Source organism: Muntiacus reevesi, chromosome 10 (genome assembly GCF_963930625.1).
Source record: "Muntiacus reevesi chromosome 10, mMunRee1.1, whole genome shotgun sequence".
In the NCBI taxonomy this organism is placed as follows: domain Eukaryota; kingdom Metazoa; phylum Chordata; class Mammalia; order Artiodactyla; family Cervidae; genus Muntiacus; species Muntiacus reevesi.
Genome location: NC_089258.1, coordinates 3,010,819 through 3,032,472, shown reverse-complemented (window position 1 = coordinate 3,032,472; position 21,654 = coordinate 3,010,819). Strand labels below are relative to the sequence as shown.

Genomic DNA, 21,654 nt, shown 5'->3' with positions numbered 1-21,654 from the left:
GGAGCACTGGTTCTGTAGATCTGGGTACCTAGAGAAACCGGGATACCTCAGGAAGCCAACGGTGTGGCCTGATTGATGGTGCCGGGAGGTGGTCGTCAGCCCAGGTGCCTGAAGGAAGAGAAGGCAGCTTCAGGGGTGGGCACTGAGGGGGCTGGAGTTCAAAAAGGCAAGTCTTGTGAATTCCCCAAGGATAGGATCAGATTCAAAAACACCAGGAACCTCTGCATTCTGTCAGATCTCTCTGTACAAAAACAAGCCAGAGAACGTTAGATAAATAAGCAGTGGGGATCCAGGGCCTAAGGCCAGCCTGAGAGGTTACTTTCCCACTGATATTTATAGGGAGTTAAGAGCTATTCAGTAAACATGAGGACCATCAGAAACAGAAGTGGCAAGTTTGTCAGGCATTCAAACAAGCATCCAGACCCACCAAGGGCTGCCTTGGAAAACTAGACACAGACTAGGCGTTGCCTCTGAGACACTGGTAGGCTGGGGGGTGGGCAGACTATAAGCAAATTACTAAGTATAAATAGCTACAAAATAATTTTACTGACATATAAGAACAGTAAGGAAAGGAGTAAATTGCTCTGATTCTGTATAACAGCAATCTAATGGAGTCTGGGAATCAGAGGAAGTTTCTTTGAGGAAATGACACTTCCGGATCCCCCAAGGGGGAACGGGAAGGGGCAGCGTAGCACTGGAGGGCCCTGGGGCAGGAAGGAGTTTGAAGGACAGGCAGAGAGTAGAAAGAGGTGGCTAGAGAGGCAGGAAGATCCAGATTTTCAGGGCATTGTGGGATGCCTGGAAGATTCCAGGCTTTATTCTAAGAACAAAGGGGCTAGAGAGGAACAGTTCAGGGCACAGCAGAGCCAAAAGAGGTGTCAGGAGAGGGAATGGTTAGGAGCATGGAGTCTAGAACCAGAAAGCGAGGATTCAAATCTCAGGTTGGCCACCTACTACCCATGTAACCCGGGTGCAGGTTCTCTAGCTAAATCTCTCTGTGCAATGGGATCATAATAGTACCTACCTCATGAGGATTATGGGGCTTCCCAGATGGTGCTAGTGGTAAAGAACCCCCCTGCCAACATAGGAGATAAAAGAGATCCGGGTTTGATCCTTGGGTCCAGAAGATCCCCTGAAGGAGGGCATGGCAACCCACTCCAGTACTCTTGCCTGGAGAATCCCATGGACAGAGGAGCCTGGCGGGCTACAGTCCACGGGGTCTCAGAGTCAGACACGACTGAAGCGACTTAGCCAGCACACATGAGGATCACAGTACGGAATAAAACACATATCATCACGAGAACTCAGTGCTAACAGCCTGGTGCTCACTGAACAAAGAGGAATTGCTGACTCGAGTAGTCTCCCCAGGAGCAGTCCTGCCCCGTGGACTCACTCCCACCTCCAGACAGCCATTCATCCTTACTGGGGTTAAAGGCTGCTGACATCCAGGAGAGTTCTGGCTTCTCTAGTGACTGTCACTCTGAAGATTGGAGCCTCTTGATCTTGGGTGATCATTCTAGCACTACCATCCTCTGACCTGGGCTGTCCTGTGAGCTCCCTGAGAGCAGGGACCTTGCTCAGACTATGCCCCACAGCCACAGGGCTCGGCTCATAGGAGGTGCTCACACCTGCTGGTGAGACAGACTGGGAATGAATGGATGAAGAGATGGATGGGTCTATGGAAGAATATTTACACTATCCGTTAATTATTGAGCATTCCCTATGTGCCGGACTCCTTACTGAGTGCCTTATATAATTCATTTCATTTTATTCTCACAACCATCTTATGGGGAAGCTACTCAGAGACACTCTCCAGTACGGGAGGCCTTGGGAAGGATCTGTGGGGGAGCCTGAGTCATGCTTCAGAGAGCCTGATCACTGAGAAATGTGTTTAGTTTATAGCCCCAAAGAAGGGCTTTTTGCTGGAAGTTGGATCCTGGAAGTAAGAGTTCAACCAGAAAGCAAGCTCAGCTAAAAATGATTTCTTCAATGATCGAGCTGTGTAGACTGCAGAGCCGCGGTCTCACCTTCCTTAGACAGGCAGAGGGAATAGATCATACTCGTTTTTGAAAAGAGGTACTGCATCCTAGGTGGCGCTAGTGGTAAACAATCTGCCTCAAATGCAGGAGACATAAGAGGCACAGGTTTGATCCCTAGGTTGGGAAGATCCTCGGAAGGAGGGCATGGCAACCCTCCTTGGATTCTTGCCGGGAGAATCCCATAGACAGAGGAGCCTGGTGGGCTACAGCCCCTGGGGTCACAAAGAGTCAGACCCGACTGAAGCGCAACACAGACACACACATCTAGAGAGGCATGGGCGCCCAGCCATGTGGTTTAGCTCAGAGCGGAGCCCAGGAGTCCCTGGTTCCCCACACCCCTCCCAAGGTGTGAGAACTGCCTTAGATCTTTCCCCTGCCCCGCTCTGGTTCCAAGCAGAGCCCCGCACACTCCAGCCTGCCGGCCTGTTCCCCAAGGGAATGCAGACTGCCTGGGGTCCCCACTGAGCTGTTCAGTGCAGCTCAACCCCAAGGCCCCCCCCTTCCAGGACAGTGCTGTGCATGCCACCCCATCCTGGGCAGCTCTGCAGGCCGTCTTCTCCAGGGACTATTATTTTGGGAGAGTGCTGAGTTCAGCACCACCACAAGGTATAACTGGACACGCCCTGGTGTCCTCAGCTGGCCCTTCGGAGCTGTCCTGCGGGCCAGGCAGCCCCACCCACTGGAGCAGCGGCCCTTCCTACACAAGGTCACCGCGTTCAACCATGACCCCCCACCCCACAGCCCTGAGGCCATCTAGACAGGCGGCAGAGGAGCTGCAGGCAGGAGAAGCAGAGCTGTGCCGGGGGCACTGCCCAGCCTCCCTCCTGCTCCCAGAAAACCCAGCAAAGGCAGGCTCTCAGGAGCACCCCCAGGACCCAAACCCTGGGGCCCCCAGCCTCCCAGGGGTTTGCCTTAAAGCCAGAGGGGCAGGCTGGCCCTCAGCCAGCTGACTGCACGTGGGGAAACTCAGGGTAGGAGGTGTGCCCATGACGAGGTGGGCCGTGCGAGAGGCTTATGTGAGCCCTCCTGCTCTGCCGTCTGCTCCCTGCCCCGGGCAGCAGCAGGAACGAGCCACAGCGCAGCCCTGCATAGACAGAGGAGGGGCCGAGGCCACGACTGTAAACTGAATCCAGCTGGGAGGAGGCCCAGGGCCGCCCAAGGGACTTGTGTCCGGGTGGCGGATTAGCTGCCGGAGCCCAGGCTGTGCCCGCCCTTCTCCTTGCCGAGCAGAGGGCTCTCTCCCCACCAGGTGGGCCCCCTGGGGCAGGGGATGTGGGTGGGAAGGGCATGCCCCCTGCAAAGGGCCTGGCAGCTCTGAAGATTCCTTCCTTTCCAGGTGCCCATGGGCTGGACCATGAGGCTGGCCACAGCAGCCCTGCTCCTGGGCCTTGCGGCGGTGGTCACTGGAGAGGAGGAGGGCAATGACTTGTGCGTGTACGAGGCCCTGCCTGACAACGACGCTGTCCTTTGCAAGTAAGGCTGGGTGCAAAGGGAGGGGGGTCTCCAGGGGTCAGGGTCCCCTGGCTCCCGCAGCAGTCTGTGGACAGGAAACTTGGATTGAGATCGAGGAGAGGACTGTGAGATAGGCCTCCGCCATCAGTCAGAGGGTGGTCCTCTCAACACCAGGGGAGTACCCGGATCTGGCCGCCTCCCCTGGGGCCTCCAAACCTGAGGGGCTGGCCTCACCCTCCCTGCTGGGACCCCAAGAGAGACCATCCCTCCCCTACGGCCTGGAATGCTCCCTTCCCCCCAACAAAGTGGCACTTTCAAGAAAAGTGGTATTTGACCGAGGCTGTGTAACCAGACCCTCCCTGTGTGAGAGGTGGTTGGTTGTTTTTCTCAAACAAAGCCCCAGAAGTGTCAGGACATGCCGGAGTGGGGCCACTGGACATTGTCCAGAGAAAAGGCTGGGCATCAGAGGCTGGCTCTGTCCCTTCCAAGGGCACAAGCTTCTCCCCACTCTGTGTCGGAGTCCAGCTCGCTCCTCACTCACCGTGGGTCAGAAGAACCGGTCTTCATCACCCTGGACTCATGGGCCATCCCGGGGGCTGCCCAGGCCATGTTGCCCCCATCACCTCTGCCAACCTGGTGGCTGAGGACGCTGGTGTCACACTGAGGCCGTCGGAAGTAAGAGCAGGAGCAAGGGCTCGCCCTTCTTACTCCGTCTCCTTGAGTATACATTCGAATTCTTACAAACATTAATGTTACTTTTAGAGAGATAAATGTGTTTTTTCCTTAAAATGTTAGGCAGCTGAGTTCTGCCACCTTCTCCTCCCCGAAAATGGTGTAGATTTTGTTCCTATCAGTACAGTTGCAACTCTGGTGGAACAGTGCCGGGTGAAATTTCGTGTGACGGAGGGCGGGAAGGGCTGCTGCTCCTATGTGCGCGAGGTGCCCTGTGGAGCAGGACCTTCCTGGGGGCAGGCAGGCCTTTCCCTTTGGTGGACCGGTCAAGCCCCCCCAAGCTGGGGAGGACAACTGGGCCAAGGCCATGATCACAGCCTGGTGCAGAGAACCTCTGTGCTTCCCGTGTTCGCTGTGGGACACGTGGACGCCACGTGTACGGTCACCATGTGCGAGGGGAACCCGCCGGCACCCCGGCTGCCCTGGGCTCGGTCCTGCAGACATCCACAGGCTGGTCTCCCGGTGGCCTGGGGACCACAGCACAGGCAGGAGCTCCCGTCACCTGGTACGTGCCGGGAGTTCTGCCAGTGATTTAGCATCCTTGACCTACTTCATTGTTACCACGAACCCACCAAGTGTGTGTTATCATCCCATTTTGCAGATAGGAATCCGCAGAGATTAAATAACCTGCCCCCGGTGCTGATACACCTGACCAGTGGCAGACCCCTCCCCCACAGCCCCATGTCTGACTACCCTCCTACCCTTTCCCCACTCACCTTCAACTGCAGACCCTCGTCCAGGGCCCAGAGCATCTCAAGTCAAGGGGATCTGTCTTACAGCAGTCCAAGGGGCTGCTAAACCACAGGGCCACAGACTGGGTGGCTTATGAAAAACAAAACATTATTTCTTTCCATCCTAGAGGTGCTTCCCTTTAGCTCAGATGGTAAAGAATCTGCCTGCAAAGCAGAAGACCCAGGTTTCATCCCTTGGCTGGGAAGATCCCCTGGAGAAGGGAGTGGCAACCCACTCTGGTATTCTTGCCTGGGAAATCCCATGGACAGAGGAGCCTGGCAGGCTACAGTCCATGGTGTCTCAAAGAGTCAAACACAACTGAGCAACTAACACCCAGATTCTGGAGGTTGAGAAGTCCAAGGTCAATGTGCCAGCAGATTGTTTGTCTGATGAGATCCCACTTCCTGACTCATAGATGGCTGGATTCTTGATGGGTCCTTGCAGACTGGAAGGGATGAGAAGGCTCTCTGGTAAGTCTTTTCTGTCCTATTCATGAGAACCTCACCCTCATGACCTAAGCACCTCCCAGTGGCCCCATTTCCAAGTTTCGTTACCTTCAGGGCTAGGATTTCAACATATCAATTTTCAGTTCATTGCAAGTAGTCATTCTCAGGACTTCTTAGAAGACACTAGCAGATCCCCAGTTTGAGAACTTAATGGACTTCCAGCATTAAGCTTGCATGCTAGGACACGAGTTTTTGACTGCAGATCATCATTGCAAGAGGGAAGCTTTGACTTTATGACTGTTGAAGATTCTTTTTTGGTAAAAGATCCAGGGGATCTTCCTGACCCAGGAATTGAACCTCAGTCTCCAGCATTGCAAGCAGATTCCTTACCATCTGAGCCACCAGGGAAGTTCATTAAAAGATCATCACGGAATGAGAACATGAAAGAACATATCAGACTCCAAAGCTGAGATCACGACCTCCTGTTCTGTGCCCCCATCCCCAAGGATTCTGCTCAGTTCAGGCTCCTGACCTTGCTGAGAGATTCCCCTAGAGAAACGCCTCCTCTCCCGGGTATTGTTAGAATCTAACAAGGAATTCTTGAAGTTAGTACTCAGTACCTAAAAGTATTAATCTATAAGAGGAATTTCTTATACTGTGACAAGCAATGGAGAAATATTGTTAAGAGAAAAATTCTTCTAGAATAATACCTTACCTACGCTTGAGGGGCTTCCTTGGTGGCTCAGATGGTAAAGAATTGGCCTTCAAGGTGGGAAACCCAGGTTGAGAAGATCCCCTACAGAAGGGAATGGCAACCCACTCCAGTATTCTTGCCTGGAGAATCCCATGGACAGAGGAGCCTGGCGGGCTACAGTCCATGGGGTCAGAAAGAGTCGGACACGACTGAGCGACTTTCACTTCACTCTTGAGGAAGACAGACTAAGCCAATAAAACCACCGAGAGTCAGAACGCTAGGTTCAGTCACAGACATGAAAGAACCCCCACCCGGTGGGTGAGTCACTCAGGCCCTCTCTCCTTGCTGCCTTGGCCCCACTGGCCCCAGCAGACTCTCAGGGACACGACCTGCTTCCCAAAGCCCTCTCTTCTGTGCTGAAAACCTCCCACATCATGGAGGGCAACCTTGTGTCAAGGCTTGTGACTGGTCACAGTCACCCTTGTGACTGCCCTTCCTTAACTTCACCCCCATTCTTCCCAGTTTTGCCCCAGGCGCTGCATCGAACAAGCCTAGTCTCTCTGTCCCTGGAGGGTCCTTCCGATGTTTGGAGACAGACGTCATGACCATCCCCCGGACCCCCGCCTTCACCTGCAGTTTTTTCCTCTGAGCCTCCACCTCTCATCCTTCAATTCCTCCTTGGGGGTCTTGCTCTGGGCCCCTGCCTTAAGGGAGAATTGGTGGGAGATAGACCCACATGTCCACACTGAAAACCATGCAGAAGAGGGTGGGGTGTCCCCTGAGTCCCCAGGCACCTCTGTGAAGGCAGCCTTTTGTCTCCCTTGCTTTTGGGGCAGCTGGGATTCTGAGCCTTTTTCATCCCCAGAGAGCTGTTTTTCTCTGATCTGATTCTTGCGATGCTAAGTGACTTCCGTGAACGTCCAGTCAAGGGAAGTGCAGACAAGCCTATGCAAGTCCTTCTCTGTTGCTAATAGCAGAGTTCCCCAAACCTCACAGTGGCACACATTTATCACCTCGGTTTCTCTGGGCATGGCTCAGCTGGGCACCTCTGCCCAGGTTCTCAGGAGGCTGTGGTCCAGCTCTCGGCCCATGGTGATAGCCTCATCTGGAGAATGAGACTTGGAGGCAACATGCGGGCGTCAGACCCTGGGCTGACAGTGCCCTGTGGGTATGACGGGGACCTGGCTGGATGGACCTAAGTCCTGGTCCCCTGGCATTCTCTGGGGCTTTGCTTGCATGCTCAGTCGTGTCCTACTGTTTGTGATCCCATGGACTGCAGCACGCCAGCCAACCCTGTCCATGGGATTTTCCAGGCATGAATACTAAAGTGGATGCTGTTTACTCCTCCTGGGGATTGTCCTGACCCAAGGATGGAACCTCTGTCTCCTGTGTCTCATGCATGCAGGCATATTCTTTATAGCTTGAGCCATCTGGGAAGCCCCCTCAGGGGCTTTAGGCCTGATCCCAGAGAGGCAGCAGAGAGCAGTGGCTTGAAGCGAGATCTTAGTTCCCTGCCCAGGAATTGAACCTGGGTAGCCTGGATAAAAACCGGGAATCCTAGCTGCTAGTCCACCAGGGGCTAGAGGCAGGAAGCGAAATTCCCCTGGCCCTTGCCCCCCTCCACTGAAAAATGCATTCCTCACGGAGGCAAAAACTGTAAAACCGAGTATGAAGTTTATTATTAGAGATACAGCAGAACAACTGGGAGAGCGCACAGATAAACAGCGTGTTTAGTTAAGACAGAAGCAAGGCAGAGACGCACCCGGAGAGAAAGGGTGTGGGCGTCTCCCCTAGTGAGGAATGCAGTAAAGAGGCGGTTAAGTCATTTATATAGGGCAGTTCTTCTGGGTCTTTGTTTATCTTTGGCCAATTATCTGATTTCTTTTTCTACAATTGACCTGTCCTAGGACCCTCCCCAGTATCCATGCACAACTGTACTCCAAGATGGATTCCAGCCCAGAGGCCGATGGGGGAGCCTCAGCATCACCTGCTATGGGGTGTTTCCGCCTTCTTTTTGACCCTCAGGGAGGCTTCCTGTCCATGTGCAGCATCTCGCTTGTCCCATGGAGGGGACATCTGTGACCTCTTGATCTTTCACTCAAACAGGGTTTAACCCTTCTCTGTCCCGCCCTAGCTGTCATCTTAAAGTATCCACAAGAGACAAAGCCTGGCTATTTGCCCTGTTTCTGTTATTATTTCTATTTCAAAGTACAAACAGGAAGTTGATTGTAAATATCTAACCTGGAGCCTACTTACTTCCTGTCTCAGGAAATGCAAACAGGAGGCTAGTTGTTAAGTGTCCCACCTGAAGCCCATCAATCTCCTACTTCAGGCCCACTCACAAACATCAGTTTGATGATTTTGCTTAACTATAAGATCAAACCAATCAATCCTAAACGGAATCAACCCTGAATATTCATTGGAAGGACTGATCCTGAAGCTGAAGCTCCAATACTTTGGCCACCTAATGGGAAGAGCTGACTCACTGGAAAAGACCCTGATGCTGGGAAAGACTGAAGGCAAAAGGAGAAGTGGGCGGCAGAGGATGAGATGGTTAGATAGCATCACTGACTCAATGGATATGAAATTGGGCAAATTCCAGGAGATAGTGAAGGACCGGGAAGCCTGGCGCACTGCAGTCCATGGAGTCACAAAGAGTCGGACACGACTTAGCAACCGGACAACAAGAACATTTAAACATTTGCAGCAATTCTACTGGGATAGAAAAAGGAGACACTTTTGTTCCCTCTGGTCCTCAGTTTCCTTCCTCCCCACCTTTGCCCCCCACCCTCTCCCAGTTCTGGGCTGTGGGCTGAATCTCCATCTTTCTGCCAGAAGAGGGTCCCCTCTCTCAGCCTTAGATCTTGATAGCTGCTGTGGCAGGGGGTCGTGGCATAAACAAACCAAAAAGTCCTTAAAATGCTGCCAGGAGGAGAGATGAAAACCCATACTCTAAAACTTCTTCAAAAGTTATTAAAACTATACCACCTGAGAGCTTCCCAGATGGTCCAGTGGTTAAGAATCCACTTGCCAATGCAGGGGACACGGGTTCTATCCTCGGGAACCTCCCACGTACTGCGGAGCCTCTAAGCCCACGAGCTGCCACTACTGAGCCTGTGCTCGAGAGCCCAGGAGCTGCAACCACTGAAGAGCACGCGCCTTAGAGCCCACGCTCCACGGCAAGAGCAGTCACTGCAATAAGAAACCCAGCACTGCAACCAGGAGGAGCCCCTGTCACTGCACTAGAGAAAACCCACACGAAGCAAGGGAAGACCGAGCCCAGCCAGAAATAAAGTGAATAAATAATAACACTGATAAAGAAAGCGCAAGGAATGGCATATCGAGAGCCTAGGGTAGGGACAACGGGTCACCCAAAGAAGTGAGTTATCCAACTACTGCTGGGATTTGCAGGCATGGACAGGGTCTTGACTGTTTAAAGGGCAGAGAAGTTTGTCCCCGTGAAGAAACCTGAGATAACTTGCTAAACCTTTCTTTGTGTAATAAGAACATTCCAGAAAAGCAACATAAAAATATCATTCTTATATACCCAGCCCTACTTTAAAGACACTGACTAGGTTTGCCTACAGATTTTTTTTTTTTTTTTTAAAGTAAACACTGACAGTAATGAATACTTTCCGACCACTGATAGCCTGCCAGGCCCTGTTGTAAATATCGATCACTACTTTACCCCTCTCACCAACCTGACAAATAGGTATTATTAGTATTCCCATTGTACAGGTGGAGAAACTGAGTCACAAGAAGTCAAGTAACTCAAGCTCCACAGGTCAGACTGAAGCTTTATTCACCCCCAGCTCCCTGAAAACCCCAACACAAGACAACCACCTCCCTCTCTCCACAGGGGCCTTAAGGTTTTCTACCCAGAGTTGGGTAACATCGGCTGCATGATCGTTCCTGAATGCAACAATTACAGACAGAAGATCACTACCTGGCCCGAACCAATCGTGAAGTTCCCTCAGGCCCTGGAGGTGAGTGAGCCGGCCTGGCTGGAGTGGGAGGGTCCCTCTGAATCCGGGTGCCCTGAGTCTGCTTCTCTGAGTGACAGGAAACCGCATGCAGAGCCAGCTGAGTCGGGTTTGGCAGATGACTTGTTGCCATGAGTGTGTGCCTCCTTTAGAGTAGCCCACCGCCTTGGAGGAGGTTGGGGTGGGTAGCAGGGGCTGCAGGCTTCGAGCTTTGGCATGGTTCAGGGGGTGCATCACCCGGGGACTGGCCAGGGGATGCAGAGGGTGGCTTAGGAATCATCGGCAGGGACAATGAGAAGGGAGGGATCTACGGGGAGCTCTTTCTCAAGGTGCAGAGTGGCAGGGTTTTCAGAGTAATCTAGATGGGGAGGCCCTGATTTATAAGGAGCAGTGCTTCTCACGTGGGCTGAACAAGTGGCAGTCAGTGCCCTTGACTCTTGAGACCCATTCAGAAGTTGGCCCCGACTTGCCCAAAATAAAAAAGAGAAACATTCTAGGAACTGGATAGAGCTATTCCTTTTTCTGGAAAATGATCGGTACCATCCTGTTCTGGAATCTTCTCTTGGTCTGGGGATGTGGTGAGCCCGGGGAAGGGCGATGGAGGGGAAACAGACCTGCAGTCTCAGGGAAGCTGCTCCAGGGCCTTAGTCGCCGTTTCTTTCTTCTTTGACTCCAGGCTGAGCTCCCAGGGTGCCAGGAGGGTGAGGGTAATCCTTGCTTTGTCTGCGGGTTGTAGTGGAAGGTGCCAATGTCAACCTAGGCACGAGGACTGTGATGTGTTCAGGACTCGAATGGGTGGAGACGGAAGGGTCACCGTCAGGCTGTGACCACGGGCACACCTCTGCCAGCCTTCTGACCCCCCTGCGTATCGTGGCCGGGAGGGAGCACAGAGAGCTGCCCGCCTCTGATGGCCCCGCCTGGGGGCTGCCAGCACAGAGCTAACAAGATGACAGGCTCTCGAGCAGGGGCTGTGAAAACTACTCGGAGACAGAGAGGGAGATTTTTCTTTTCTTTCTTTTCTTTAGCCGTGGCTTGTGGCTTGCGGGATCTTAGTTCTCCGATTTGGGGATTGAGCCCAGGGCCCTGGCAGTGAGACCGCAGAGTCCTGACCGCGGGACCGCCAGAGAATTCCTGAGAGTTTTTTCTTTCTTTAACTGACTTTCAGGGAACAAACACATGGTGATCTGCCTCATAATTTATGAGGCTGAGAACATGAAGCTTTGACAGGCTATTGTGTCTGCAGTGTTGACAAACATCCTTTCCTCTGGGAAGCTAAGGAAGCTAGTCACAGGAGACTTGCTGGGTGTCCCCTTCCTCAGCCCTCCCAAGCCTGCCACACAGGCACACGCGAGTGCATGTACGCACACACATGCTCATGTCAGCCCTCCCCGCCAGAAACCCTCCGCCTGGGTCATAACATAGATCCGTTGTGGGAGAAGGGGAGGAAACATAAGCCTCTGTGACTGTAACTCAGGGCGGGAGCAGGTTCCTCCAAGGAAAGGTACAATGCCTCCTTCATGACACAGGACTCTCGGCTTCACCCTTAATCACTTGTCCTTAAGGAGTGAAGAGTTTGGACCAAATGCTTTCAGAGCCCAATGACTGTCCCGAAAGATAGTCTAAGCCAAGAGCACCAATCCCAGTGATACTGCTCCATTCCATGTGATGTTGCTGTATATGTCCACTAGATGGCAGTGTAGACTTTCCTGAGTCCCTGGTGCCCTTGGCAGCAGCAAGTTTGAAACCAGTTTGGGAAGCCTTTGCATTCGATTTGGTCTAGTTGGTACTGATGGTCCTTGGTCATGAGCACAAAATGCAAAGAAAATATCACCCCCTCCAGATCCTGAAATCTCCCATCCTGCCTCAGCCCAGAGTGGGGCAGGGGTGAAAACCTGGAGATTTACAAAGGATGCAGAGCTGTGGATAAGAAATCCAAAGAAAGCAGAGATTTCACAAAGGACAGTCTGGCCAAAGTGGTGGAAAGAAAGAAACGAAAAGTAGAATTCTACCACTATAGAACTAAAGTTTACAGAAATCCGTCCTTTGAGAGGCAGGTTCAGCTAGAGTGTCCAAAGCTACCACTCGTTGGGTGGCACCCACTTCATGCTGAGCACTGTTCATGCATCATTTCATTTAAAGTGCTCATCAAGTTAAGTATTTATTTAGTTGAGAGTCGGCGGCAAGAGACGAAAGTCCACTCAAACTGGCTTGTGACAAGAAAAAAGAAGGAAGGCATTACTGGTTCACAAACTGAAAACTCCAGGGATAACTTCAGACATAGCTGGACCCAGGTGCTCCATCAACATCACCGGGAAGCTATCTGTCCCTTTTCTCTACTTGTTTTTTCTCTGCTAGTTTTGTGTGTAAACAGGCTCTTTCCTGTAATGACAAAGATGACTCTATCGGCTTCAGAGTTATGGTTTACTAGTTTATTAACCCACTGGATATAGATTGACCCCATCCAACCATTAAAAGTCCCCATGTTTGTTCTGCTCCTGCTCGGATCTCCTGTTCATCCCTGACCCAAACAGTGATGCTGAGCACCCCATTTCCTCTACAAGGGCTGAGAGCAGAAGGGGATGGTACCCCCAAAGGAGCATCAGGGGGCAGGTTTCCAGAAGGGAGACAGGATATTGAGCAGGAGACACGAGAGAAGGTGCAGAGTCCCTTAGAAGTGGGAGCAGGGAAGCCCGAGTCCTTAGCGACAGAGAAGAGGATGAAGGCATTTCCTCTGGGCCCAGGGTCTGATGGAAAAGAGCAAGAGGTTGGTTGCCTTTCAAAGGTGATTAAAGCAGCTTACAGGGGACACGCCCAGGAAGCCCACCCATGAAGCAAGCCGTGAAGCCCTGGAAGGAGCAGCGCAGTGGACGGGGGACTAGGCTCTGTGCCCAGTAGACGTCTTCCTGCCGGCTCAGGCCCCTTCCCCAGACTTGGACCCTGTACTCCTGCACTCCCCGGCCCTACCGAAATGCTTCCTCCTCTGAGAAGCTTTCCCCGACTGCCTTCCTCTGAGTAATGCTTCCCCCGCCCCAACCCTCCCAATCTTTGCTGGGTCTCTTCTTTCTCTGAACTTTTTTCACATCCCCTACCCTCCAAACCCAGCGTTTACTTCCCTCTGTCTTGTACTGTGGTTGCTTATGCACATCTCCTGTAGCATCAACTGATTTATGAGCTCTTGGAGAGCAAGACCATGTGTTGTATTTCTTTGAACTACCCACAGCCCCTACCAGCATCACAGACCCCATGTTGGCTGACTGGGTGGCCAGGTGGCCAGATGAATGAATTAAGGAAGGAATGCATGAACGGCAGGTGGACGGACACCCCTCTTGGAGCATCCGCTCTGAGGTGTGGGAGCCCAGTGGTTTGTGCTTCAAGCTGCCGCGTGTCCTGGGGCCTCGGCAGAACCCCAGGCCGGCATTAGTCTCTCCCCTGCCAGGATAGGTGGGCGCCTGGGGTGGGTAGGAGGAAACAGAGAGAGAAGAGGAAATAGGGTGGGCCCCCTAGAAGGCAGAGTAGTGCAGAAAATAGGCTGGTCCCAGTGCCAACAGCCACAGAGAGCCGAGAGAGGTGAAGAAACAAGAAACGCCCCTCCCCTGGTGCTCTGACAAACATTCAGTGGCGAACATATTAAAACACTGTGGCTTATTCTTCACCTTGAATTTAAACAGCTGGAATCCTTTTGAAGGGAAGAAACTGCCGTTAAGTGGGGAGTGTGCATTGCATTAGGGGGAAGGAACGCAGACTGCAGCCCTCCTTCCTGCGGGCCCTCGGCTTTCCAGTCTGTTCTCACTCCCCAGCGAGCCAGTGACCCTGAGTGTCCTCCACCTGGGCTGAGCAGGCGTGTCCCCACGTCACCCGGCGCCTACAGCATCTGTGTGGTTGCCTTTTGGGGACCACCTCCTTGCCCTCATGGGCCGAAGGCAGAGACCCAAGTCTCAGCACAAATCTTACAGAGCCCTGGACGTCTGGAGACATGCGCGTGTGGGGGAGTCAGAGGCCCTTGTCGCTGAAGGAGGCCTTGGCGCTCCCCAGCCCACTGCCTACCCCTCTTCTTCTTCTAACTTCTTACTATGTACAGAAATACAGCCGATGGACATGCTGTGATGTCTCAGGTGGACAGCAAAGGGACTCAGGGTACATACACATGTATCCACTCTCCCCACAAACTCCCCTCCCATCTGGGCTGCCACATAACATTGAGCAGAGTTCCATGTGCTTTTACAGAAGGTCCTTGTTAGTTATCCATTTTAAATATAGCCATGTGTACACGCAACCATAAGTTCATTCTCTAAGTGTGTGAGTCTTTTTCTGTTTTGTAAGTAAGTTCATTTGTATCATTTCTTTTTAGAGTCAGCATATAAGGGACGTCACACCATGCTTCTCCTTGGCCTGCCTCACTTCACTCAGTGTGGCCCTCTCTAGGTCCATGCAGGTTGTTGCAAATGGCATCATTTCATTCTTTCTAATGGCGAATATTCCATTGCATAAACGTCCCACACCTTCTTTATCCGCTTATCTGTCGATGGACATTTAGATTGCGCCCATGTTCTGGCTACTGTAAACAGTGCTATGATGAACACTGGGGTGCGTGTATCCTTTCAGATCCTGTTTTTCTCTGGATATATCCCCAGGAGCTCCCCAGAGCAGAAAAATGGGAGCTGCTGCTGTCCTGAAATGATTAGGACACAGGGCTGCCGACTCCTGGGCGCACCCATGATGGATTGGCAGATCCACCCGGCTCATTTTCGAAAAGATGCTGAGAGGGAACGTGCCCACGTGTAGGGGGCAGTCAAGCCCAGTTGCTCCTGGGGCAGCGGCCGGTGCACAGGTTGTTGGACCACAGGCACCCTGTTAGTGCTGCAAACTCAAAGACAAACATCACCGGCCCTCAGCTCCCAGCCTAAGGTGGCGAGACAGACAGACGCATGGAGGACATGCATGCATGTCCCTGCTATCAGGGACACTGTGTCAGTGCTTCCGGAGAGGGACCTCAGGCACCTCCAGGGCCAGGGAGGGCAGCCAGGCTGAGCGGGGCCTGGAGATGATTCCAGGAGGAGGTGACGCTGAGCTGAGCTCTGCGGGTGACAGACAGGGAGCCGGGACAGCCGAGTGAGGCTGAGGCTCCGGAGGGGGTAGGACCACACTCTGAGGAGGCCACAGAGCTGCTTCGTGGGCACTGGTGTGGAATCCAGTCTTTATCTGGAAGCCAGGCCGGGGAAGTGGGAAGGTCACCATTTGATTTTCAGGCTGGTGCAGGTGATCGGATTAGCAATTCAGGAAGGTCCCTTGGGCAGGTCACCCAGGTGCCTGTGGGAGGGTGGGAGAAACACAAGGCTGGAGGCAGGGTGAGCCTGCTGAAGCAGAGGGTGATGGCGTGGACCGGGGCCGGGGTCTGAAGGTATAAAGGCGGTCAAGTGGGCTTGGTGAAGGCGGAGGAATGGGGATCACCAGGAAGGAGACAGTCGGGACAGTTGTCGGGTTTCTGCGACAGGCAGGCGGTGGCTGAGGGTTAAGCTGGGCATGTAATTTATGTCCCAAAACAAGACCGTTTTGGAGAGTGAAGGAAAGGTGCTGTTAATAACGATTGGGGGGAAGGGCAATATTGGGCACCGTCCCTACAGCGGTGCTGTCACCAAACGAGGGACACGGGAGAAGGTTGTTTGGATCCACAGGGACCACTGGCCGTGAGTGGCAGCAGCTTCGCACCACCAAGGCCCCTGTGTGCAGCCAGAGAGCGGATCAGTCTAACACTGGGAAGAGAAGGCAGGGCTGGAGGCCTAGCTTTGGGTCCTTGGCATCTAGGGGCGCAGGGTGGAGTGTTCCAGGAGGCTGGGATCCTCAGGGGGCTGGGGAGGATATGGAATGGCCAGCAGCAGCCAGCCGGCAGAGGTCAGGTCAGACTGGCAAGGGAGAGGTTGCTGAAGGACCAGGCTGGAGAAGAGCTGTCGGATTTGTCAAATTCCCTGGCGCTGCTCTCCAGCAAGCAGGAGAGGAGTTTCAGGGCAGTGGGCCTGGGGAGAAGGTCAAGTCAGGACACGGTACAGAGTCTACTGGAGGGGGTTCATCCACGTGATGCTTCACACCTGTGATGCTTTAGGGAAGAATTAATTAATGAGGTGCAACTGCAACCCAGTGCCAGGCACATGACAGAAGTGTAATAAATAGTATAGCTTGTCATACAATAAAAGGCTGCTTTGTAGTCTGAAGGGTAAAGGGCACAGAAGAAGGGTTGGGCTCCTGGAGGCTCTGAGAGGAGCCGGTGAGGTGGTTAACAGAGAAGGAGGCTGATAGGTGGAGACAGGCCTGGGAAGGCAGGTGGGCAGACCACCCAGCACCCAGGTAAGGATGCTTGCGTGGAAGAGAGCCTGCTCACGTGTGACTTTATCCTTTGTCCTTGGCTGAAGGCTGCTAAAATCACCCCACTCTGTCCCACCCCAGCTCGCAGCCACCCAACCATCTTTTTGGGGGGGTGCCTCTGGCTACAACAGGGCCAGGTGAAAAGGACAACATTCATGGCCATCTCTAACCTTTGCAGTCAGAGTCTGAGGTCATAGAGAAACTTCCTCTGCAGGATGATCCTCCTAGCAACGCTGGGAGCTAGGCCAAGTAGGGATTATCCCCACAACTGCAGGATGAGAGACACTTCCCAAGGTCAAGGTCAAGCTCGCCCAAGCTGGGGAGTGGAGGAGTCGGCCCTGGATAGCAGGTGTCCCGCCTCAGTTCACTGCTCTATCACCTTCAAGACGTTGCTTCTCAAATGTACCCCGAGTCTCAGAGAAGGGTCCTGCAAGTCCCCGAGGGACTCAGGGTGTCATGCACGCATCCGTTTCCTAGTGGATCCTGCCCCCTGCGGGACACTGTCCCAGGAGCCAGTTATTGTTCAGTCGCTCAGTCGTGTCTGACTCTTTGCGACCCCATGGACTGCAGCATGCCAGGCTTCCCTGCCCTTTGCCGTCTCCTGGAGTTTGTTCAAACTCATGTGCGTTGAGCCGGTGATGCCATCCAACCATCTCATCCTCTGTCGTTCCCTTCCCCTCCTGCCCTCAATCTTTCCCAGCATTGGGGTCTTATACATTCCTGCCCACGAGGGGCATCTTGTAGCTGTCAGTCATTGTTAAGAGGATGACCTCAGGAGCCCTTCCAGGGCTGATGTTTTGCTCCTGGGTGCCTGCGTTAGGGAGCTTCTTGGCCTGGACTTTCATTTCCAGTCCTCTTTATCCCCCACCACCTTTTCCATCATCATACTCTCTGCTCCAGGGTTTACAGAAGCCCTGGTCAGACCTTTCTATAAATCCGCCCACCCCCAGTCCACAGAGATGTTCCTGGGAGCACCGGCAGAGAGGGTGTTTGTTCAGTGACTGAGCCTCTGATGTCGGCTGAGAGCTCCCGGTCAAGTGCTGGGGAAACAGGCTCCAGATGTTTTTCAGATCAAATAATGTTCCTTTGAAAACACTGTGTGGGCTGCTTCACTGAGGGGGCAGATGGGGCCTGAAAGGCCAGTTTAGTGGGTTTGCATCCGGGTTTAAAGAATAAAGGTCACTCAGCCAGTGTGTGTTGGGGTCCAGGGTGGGGTGGGGATGGGGGGTCGCCCATCCTTGGGATCTGTCCTCGGTGGTCTGCTGGGAGTGTGGGCAGAAGTCTCTGGGATTTTAAAATCGCTGCACAGCCTCGACTGGAGCCGTTTAGAGGGACAAACACATGAACTTTTTGAACGCCCCGCAGTGACTTTGTAGGCTTTTGCTGGAGAGGGGGAGGTGGCTTTACAGAGTTTGGAGAAAGACTGCGAGGAATTTTAAATGAGGCATAATGTCCTTTATTGTTGGTTAACACTTGCGGGCTGACGGCTGAGTGGGGAGAGGAGGAGGTGGGGAGGGCATCTGCTAGGAAGGCCCCCCCTGCAGTCTGAGCCCCCCCCAGGCCACGCGCCTGAGAAGAATGGGAGCTGGAGTGGCTGCTGCGGGGTGGGGCCTGACCATGTCAAGTGACTTACAGCAAAGAGACAGGTTGAGGGGACAGGGAGCGTGCAGAAATGTGAAGAAATCAGGGACGGTTTGCTCCCCACCTGCAGGTCTGCCCCGACAATCCAAGGCAGAGTCAGGAGAATCCATGGGACATGCTAATTCCCAGGTCTGGGTTCTGCCCGTGACATTAGGCATGCGGAAACCCTGGACATCCCCGTAGGGGCGGACAAGGCCCAGAGGCCCAGGAGGGAGCAGGGCCTGCCCGGCTGGTAGGCGTGGCTCTCCAGGCCCCGCGGGTTGGAAGGCGGAGCTGGCCTCTTCGCTCTCCCGAGGCTGCAATTCCAAGAGCCGACACCAGAGGGAGATAGACGACCGTCATCCCGCCCCATCAAGATGAGCGGGCTGGGTGACCAGGGTCTCAGGCGCAAGGAGGCAGCGGCCAGCACCTTGGGATGGTGGAGACTTAACCTGGGAATGGAGAACCGGAGGGTCCCTGATTTGGGTCGAGTGTGCAAGCCTCCACACTCCTTGCTCACCTCTCCTGGGCCAGCTGGCTGTGGGTATGCCCTTCTATTCAAATACAAATACGCCTGGAGTGGAATTCCTGACACCTGGCACCACTAACCTGAAATGCCCTAGGGGCCAGGTCGGTAGACTGGTGGGTGAAATAACCGGTTGGAAGGCGAGGAGAAGGGCAAAGGCAGGCCCTCACATCCCAACTGGTAGTAAAAAGTTATTTTAAATGGTGCTGGTTCATCGCCTGCAGACTTGACCTGCAGAGTCAGGATGGTCTGGCGGGACTGAGAGCTGCCGGCTGTGAGAGCTGATTTTTCCATTCACAGAGCGCTCGGAGCCCCAGGGTCAGTCTGAGAAGCTTGCAGGTCCCTGGCCTTGCACGGACCTCATCTCACACCCTAATCTGTTGCTCGTAACACCATGACCTTGGGCAAGTTGCTTCTCACTGAGATTCCTTTCCCTCACCTTAAAATGGGTGTAAGATCCACTTCTGGTAAGATGAGGGGCCAGTTGGTCCATCCCAGTCTTTTCCAGGTTCATCAGTAGCGTTTGGTCCACTCGGTCACCTCTTCCTCGTAGATGCATGTTTTTCACCTGGCTTAAGGCACCCACACACTCCTACCCGTTTCTAGTTCTTCACTTCTTGATCCTCTCTGCTGGGTGCTCCTCCTTCCACCAGCCTCTCCTCGCGGGAGACCCCAGGCTTCAGTGTCCAGTCTTCTTGTCATCTTTATCTGCAGTTCATGACTCGGCGGTCTCACCCAGTGTCATCTCTGTAAATGCCAACTGCATGCTTTCCTCCTCACATGGCCAGGGGGCGTCTGACGGACCCTCACAGGCAGCATATCCAATGCCGGCGCTCTGTCCCCACCCTCCCAAACACGCACCGTCTGCCATCATCCCCGTCTCGGCACAGAGCTGCCCCAGCCCCAAGTTGTGCCAGCTGGACAGTCTGGCATCTTCAGTAACTGCCCCTTCTCTCCCACCACACATCCATCCCACCAGGAAACGCTTTTGGCTCTGCTTGCAGAATCTGTCCAGTTGCTGACCATTCCTCTCTCCTGCACTGTTAACACCCTAGCCAGGGCCACACCCTCTCTGCCTGAATTATTCCAACAGCCTCCCCCCTGGTCTCCAGGCTACCACAGCTACCCCAAACAGCCAGCCTGTCCTCAACAGAGTGGCCAGAGCGAGCTTTTACATCTTCTGGTCAGATCAGCTCACTCCTCTGCTCAGAATCCTCCCATTTCTACTCAGGTCACCAGAAAGTAAGAGCCAAAGTGCTCACAATGGCTTACAGGACCCCGAATGACCTGGCCCACTGTCACCCCTCTGAACTCAATCCTGCTCTTTTCACCTTGCTCGCTGGCTCCAGGCCTCCTAGCATCTCGTCTGCTTCTGGACCACAGCAGTCAGGCTCCAGGGCCTCCACACAGTGGTTTCCTCGGTCCGTGTCTCTTCTCCCCCTCACATCCTCATCCGCTTCTGATGCTGCTTAAATGCCATCACCCCCAGGATGCCTTCCCAGCCCCCAGCCTGGCACTCTGAGCCCCTTCTCGACTTCTTCCTGTCATGTTATCACCTTCTAACCTGCACATCATACTTCAGTTACTGTGTTTATGTTTTGTTTGCCTGTCCCCGCCCCAACCCCACAGCTAGAATATAAGCTCCCTAAGGGCCAGAATCTTGGGTTTATTCGCTGATGCGTCCCAAGCGCTAGTAGCATCTGCCGCATTGCTGCTGTTGTTCACTTGCCAAGTCGTGTCCAACTCTTTGCAACCCCATGGACTCCAGCGGGCCAGGCCTCCCTGTCTTTCACTATCTCCCAGAGTTTACTCAAGTTTATGTCCATTCAATCAATGATGCTGTCCAGCCATCTTATCATCTGCTTCCTTCTTCTCCTTCTCTGCTACATAGTAGACACAATAAATACTTAACTGAATGAAGATTATTGAATGATGGTTGTGAGAGATCACGTATATAAAGCCTATCAGTGCTGACACAGGAAGCATTCCAAACATGTTGATGGTGGTGGTGGTGGTTATAATCATCATGATGATGGTGATGGTAATTATGACAATCTTCTCCAACACCGAGGTGCCTAGTGAATCCTGCAACACGATCGTGGAGGCAATATCTAGAAGATATGGATACAAGGCAGAGGGTTGTAGGGGAGGTTTAGGGGTTAAGAAGAGATAGCAGAAGAGAGCTAGAGATGGAAGGGAAATGTTTTATACCTCATTGGAAAGGAATAGAGCTCCATGACTGGACACAGTGTTATGCAGAAAATAGACACTAGGAAACCTTGGAAGGGTTTCCCAGGTGGCTCTGGTGGTAAAGAATCCACCTGCAATGTAGAAGGCACAGGAGACACGGGTTCAATCCCTGGGTCCAGAAGATCCTCTGGAGGAGGGCGTGGTAACCCACTGCAGTATTCCTGCCTGGAGAATCCCATGGGCAGAGGACCCTGGTGGCAGACTACAGTCCATTGGGTCACAAAGACTCAGACATCCTGAAGCGCCTGAGCACACACACAGACCTATGGAATGGATGAGTAAATCCTTTGCCTTCTTAGCACGTGCAGAGATCACTTTACAAACTGGGCAAGCAGCCTTGGCAAAAACTTTGGCGGGGGGGAGGCTAAGCTGAAATAGGGACAATGGAAGGAAGGCAGTAGTCTCCTGAGACTGGACAGAGATGGGCAGTCTGCCACAGCATCTTCTCGGATGGCATCCCTCTGCTCAGGATCACAACTTCCCACCAGGTATTCACTGACTCCTGGGGCCCTATGGGTGACTGGCTGGAAGAGAAGAGTCATATTTCTGGGAAGCTGAAGTTTCAGGTGCCCTCTCCCCCTTAAAACCCCACACCCCCGCCCCGTACCTCTTCTTCATGCAAACCTTGTATTTGGTGAAATGCAAGACCCTGATGCTGGGAGAGATTAAAGGAAGGAGGAGAAGTGGGTGACAGAAGATGAGATGGTTGGATGGCATCACTGACTCAACGGACATGAGTTTGAGCAAACTCCAGGAGATGGTGAAGGACAGGGAAGCCTGGCGTCCTGCAGTCCATGTGTTTGCAATGTGTCAGACACAACTG

General features: G+C 53.3%; 1 protein-coding gene across 2 annotated transcripts in view; it reads left to right on the top strand.

Annotated features, from left to right (window-relative positions):
* The window catches only part of PEBP4 (phosphatidylethanolamine binding protein 4), a 261,347-nt gene that overhangs the window by 38,167 nt on the left and 201,526 nt on the right, over positions 1–21,654 (top strand). The window contains exons 1-3 of one of the 2 annotated variants that reach the window (XM_065946621.1): positions 2,816–3,288; positions 3,376–3,512; positions 9,955–10,081. In XM_065946621.1, coding sequence (XP_065802693.1) covers positions 3,382–3,512; positions 9,955–10,081 — 258 coding nt within the window. In that variant the 5' untranslated portion in view covers positions 2,816–3,288; positions 3,376–3,381. Of the gene's footprint in view, positions 1–2,815; positions 3,289–3,375; positions 3,513–9,954; positions 10,082–21,654 lie in introns of those variants that run through there. The other variant, XM_065946620.1, reaches the window with a different exon arrangement.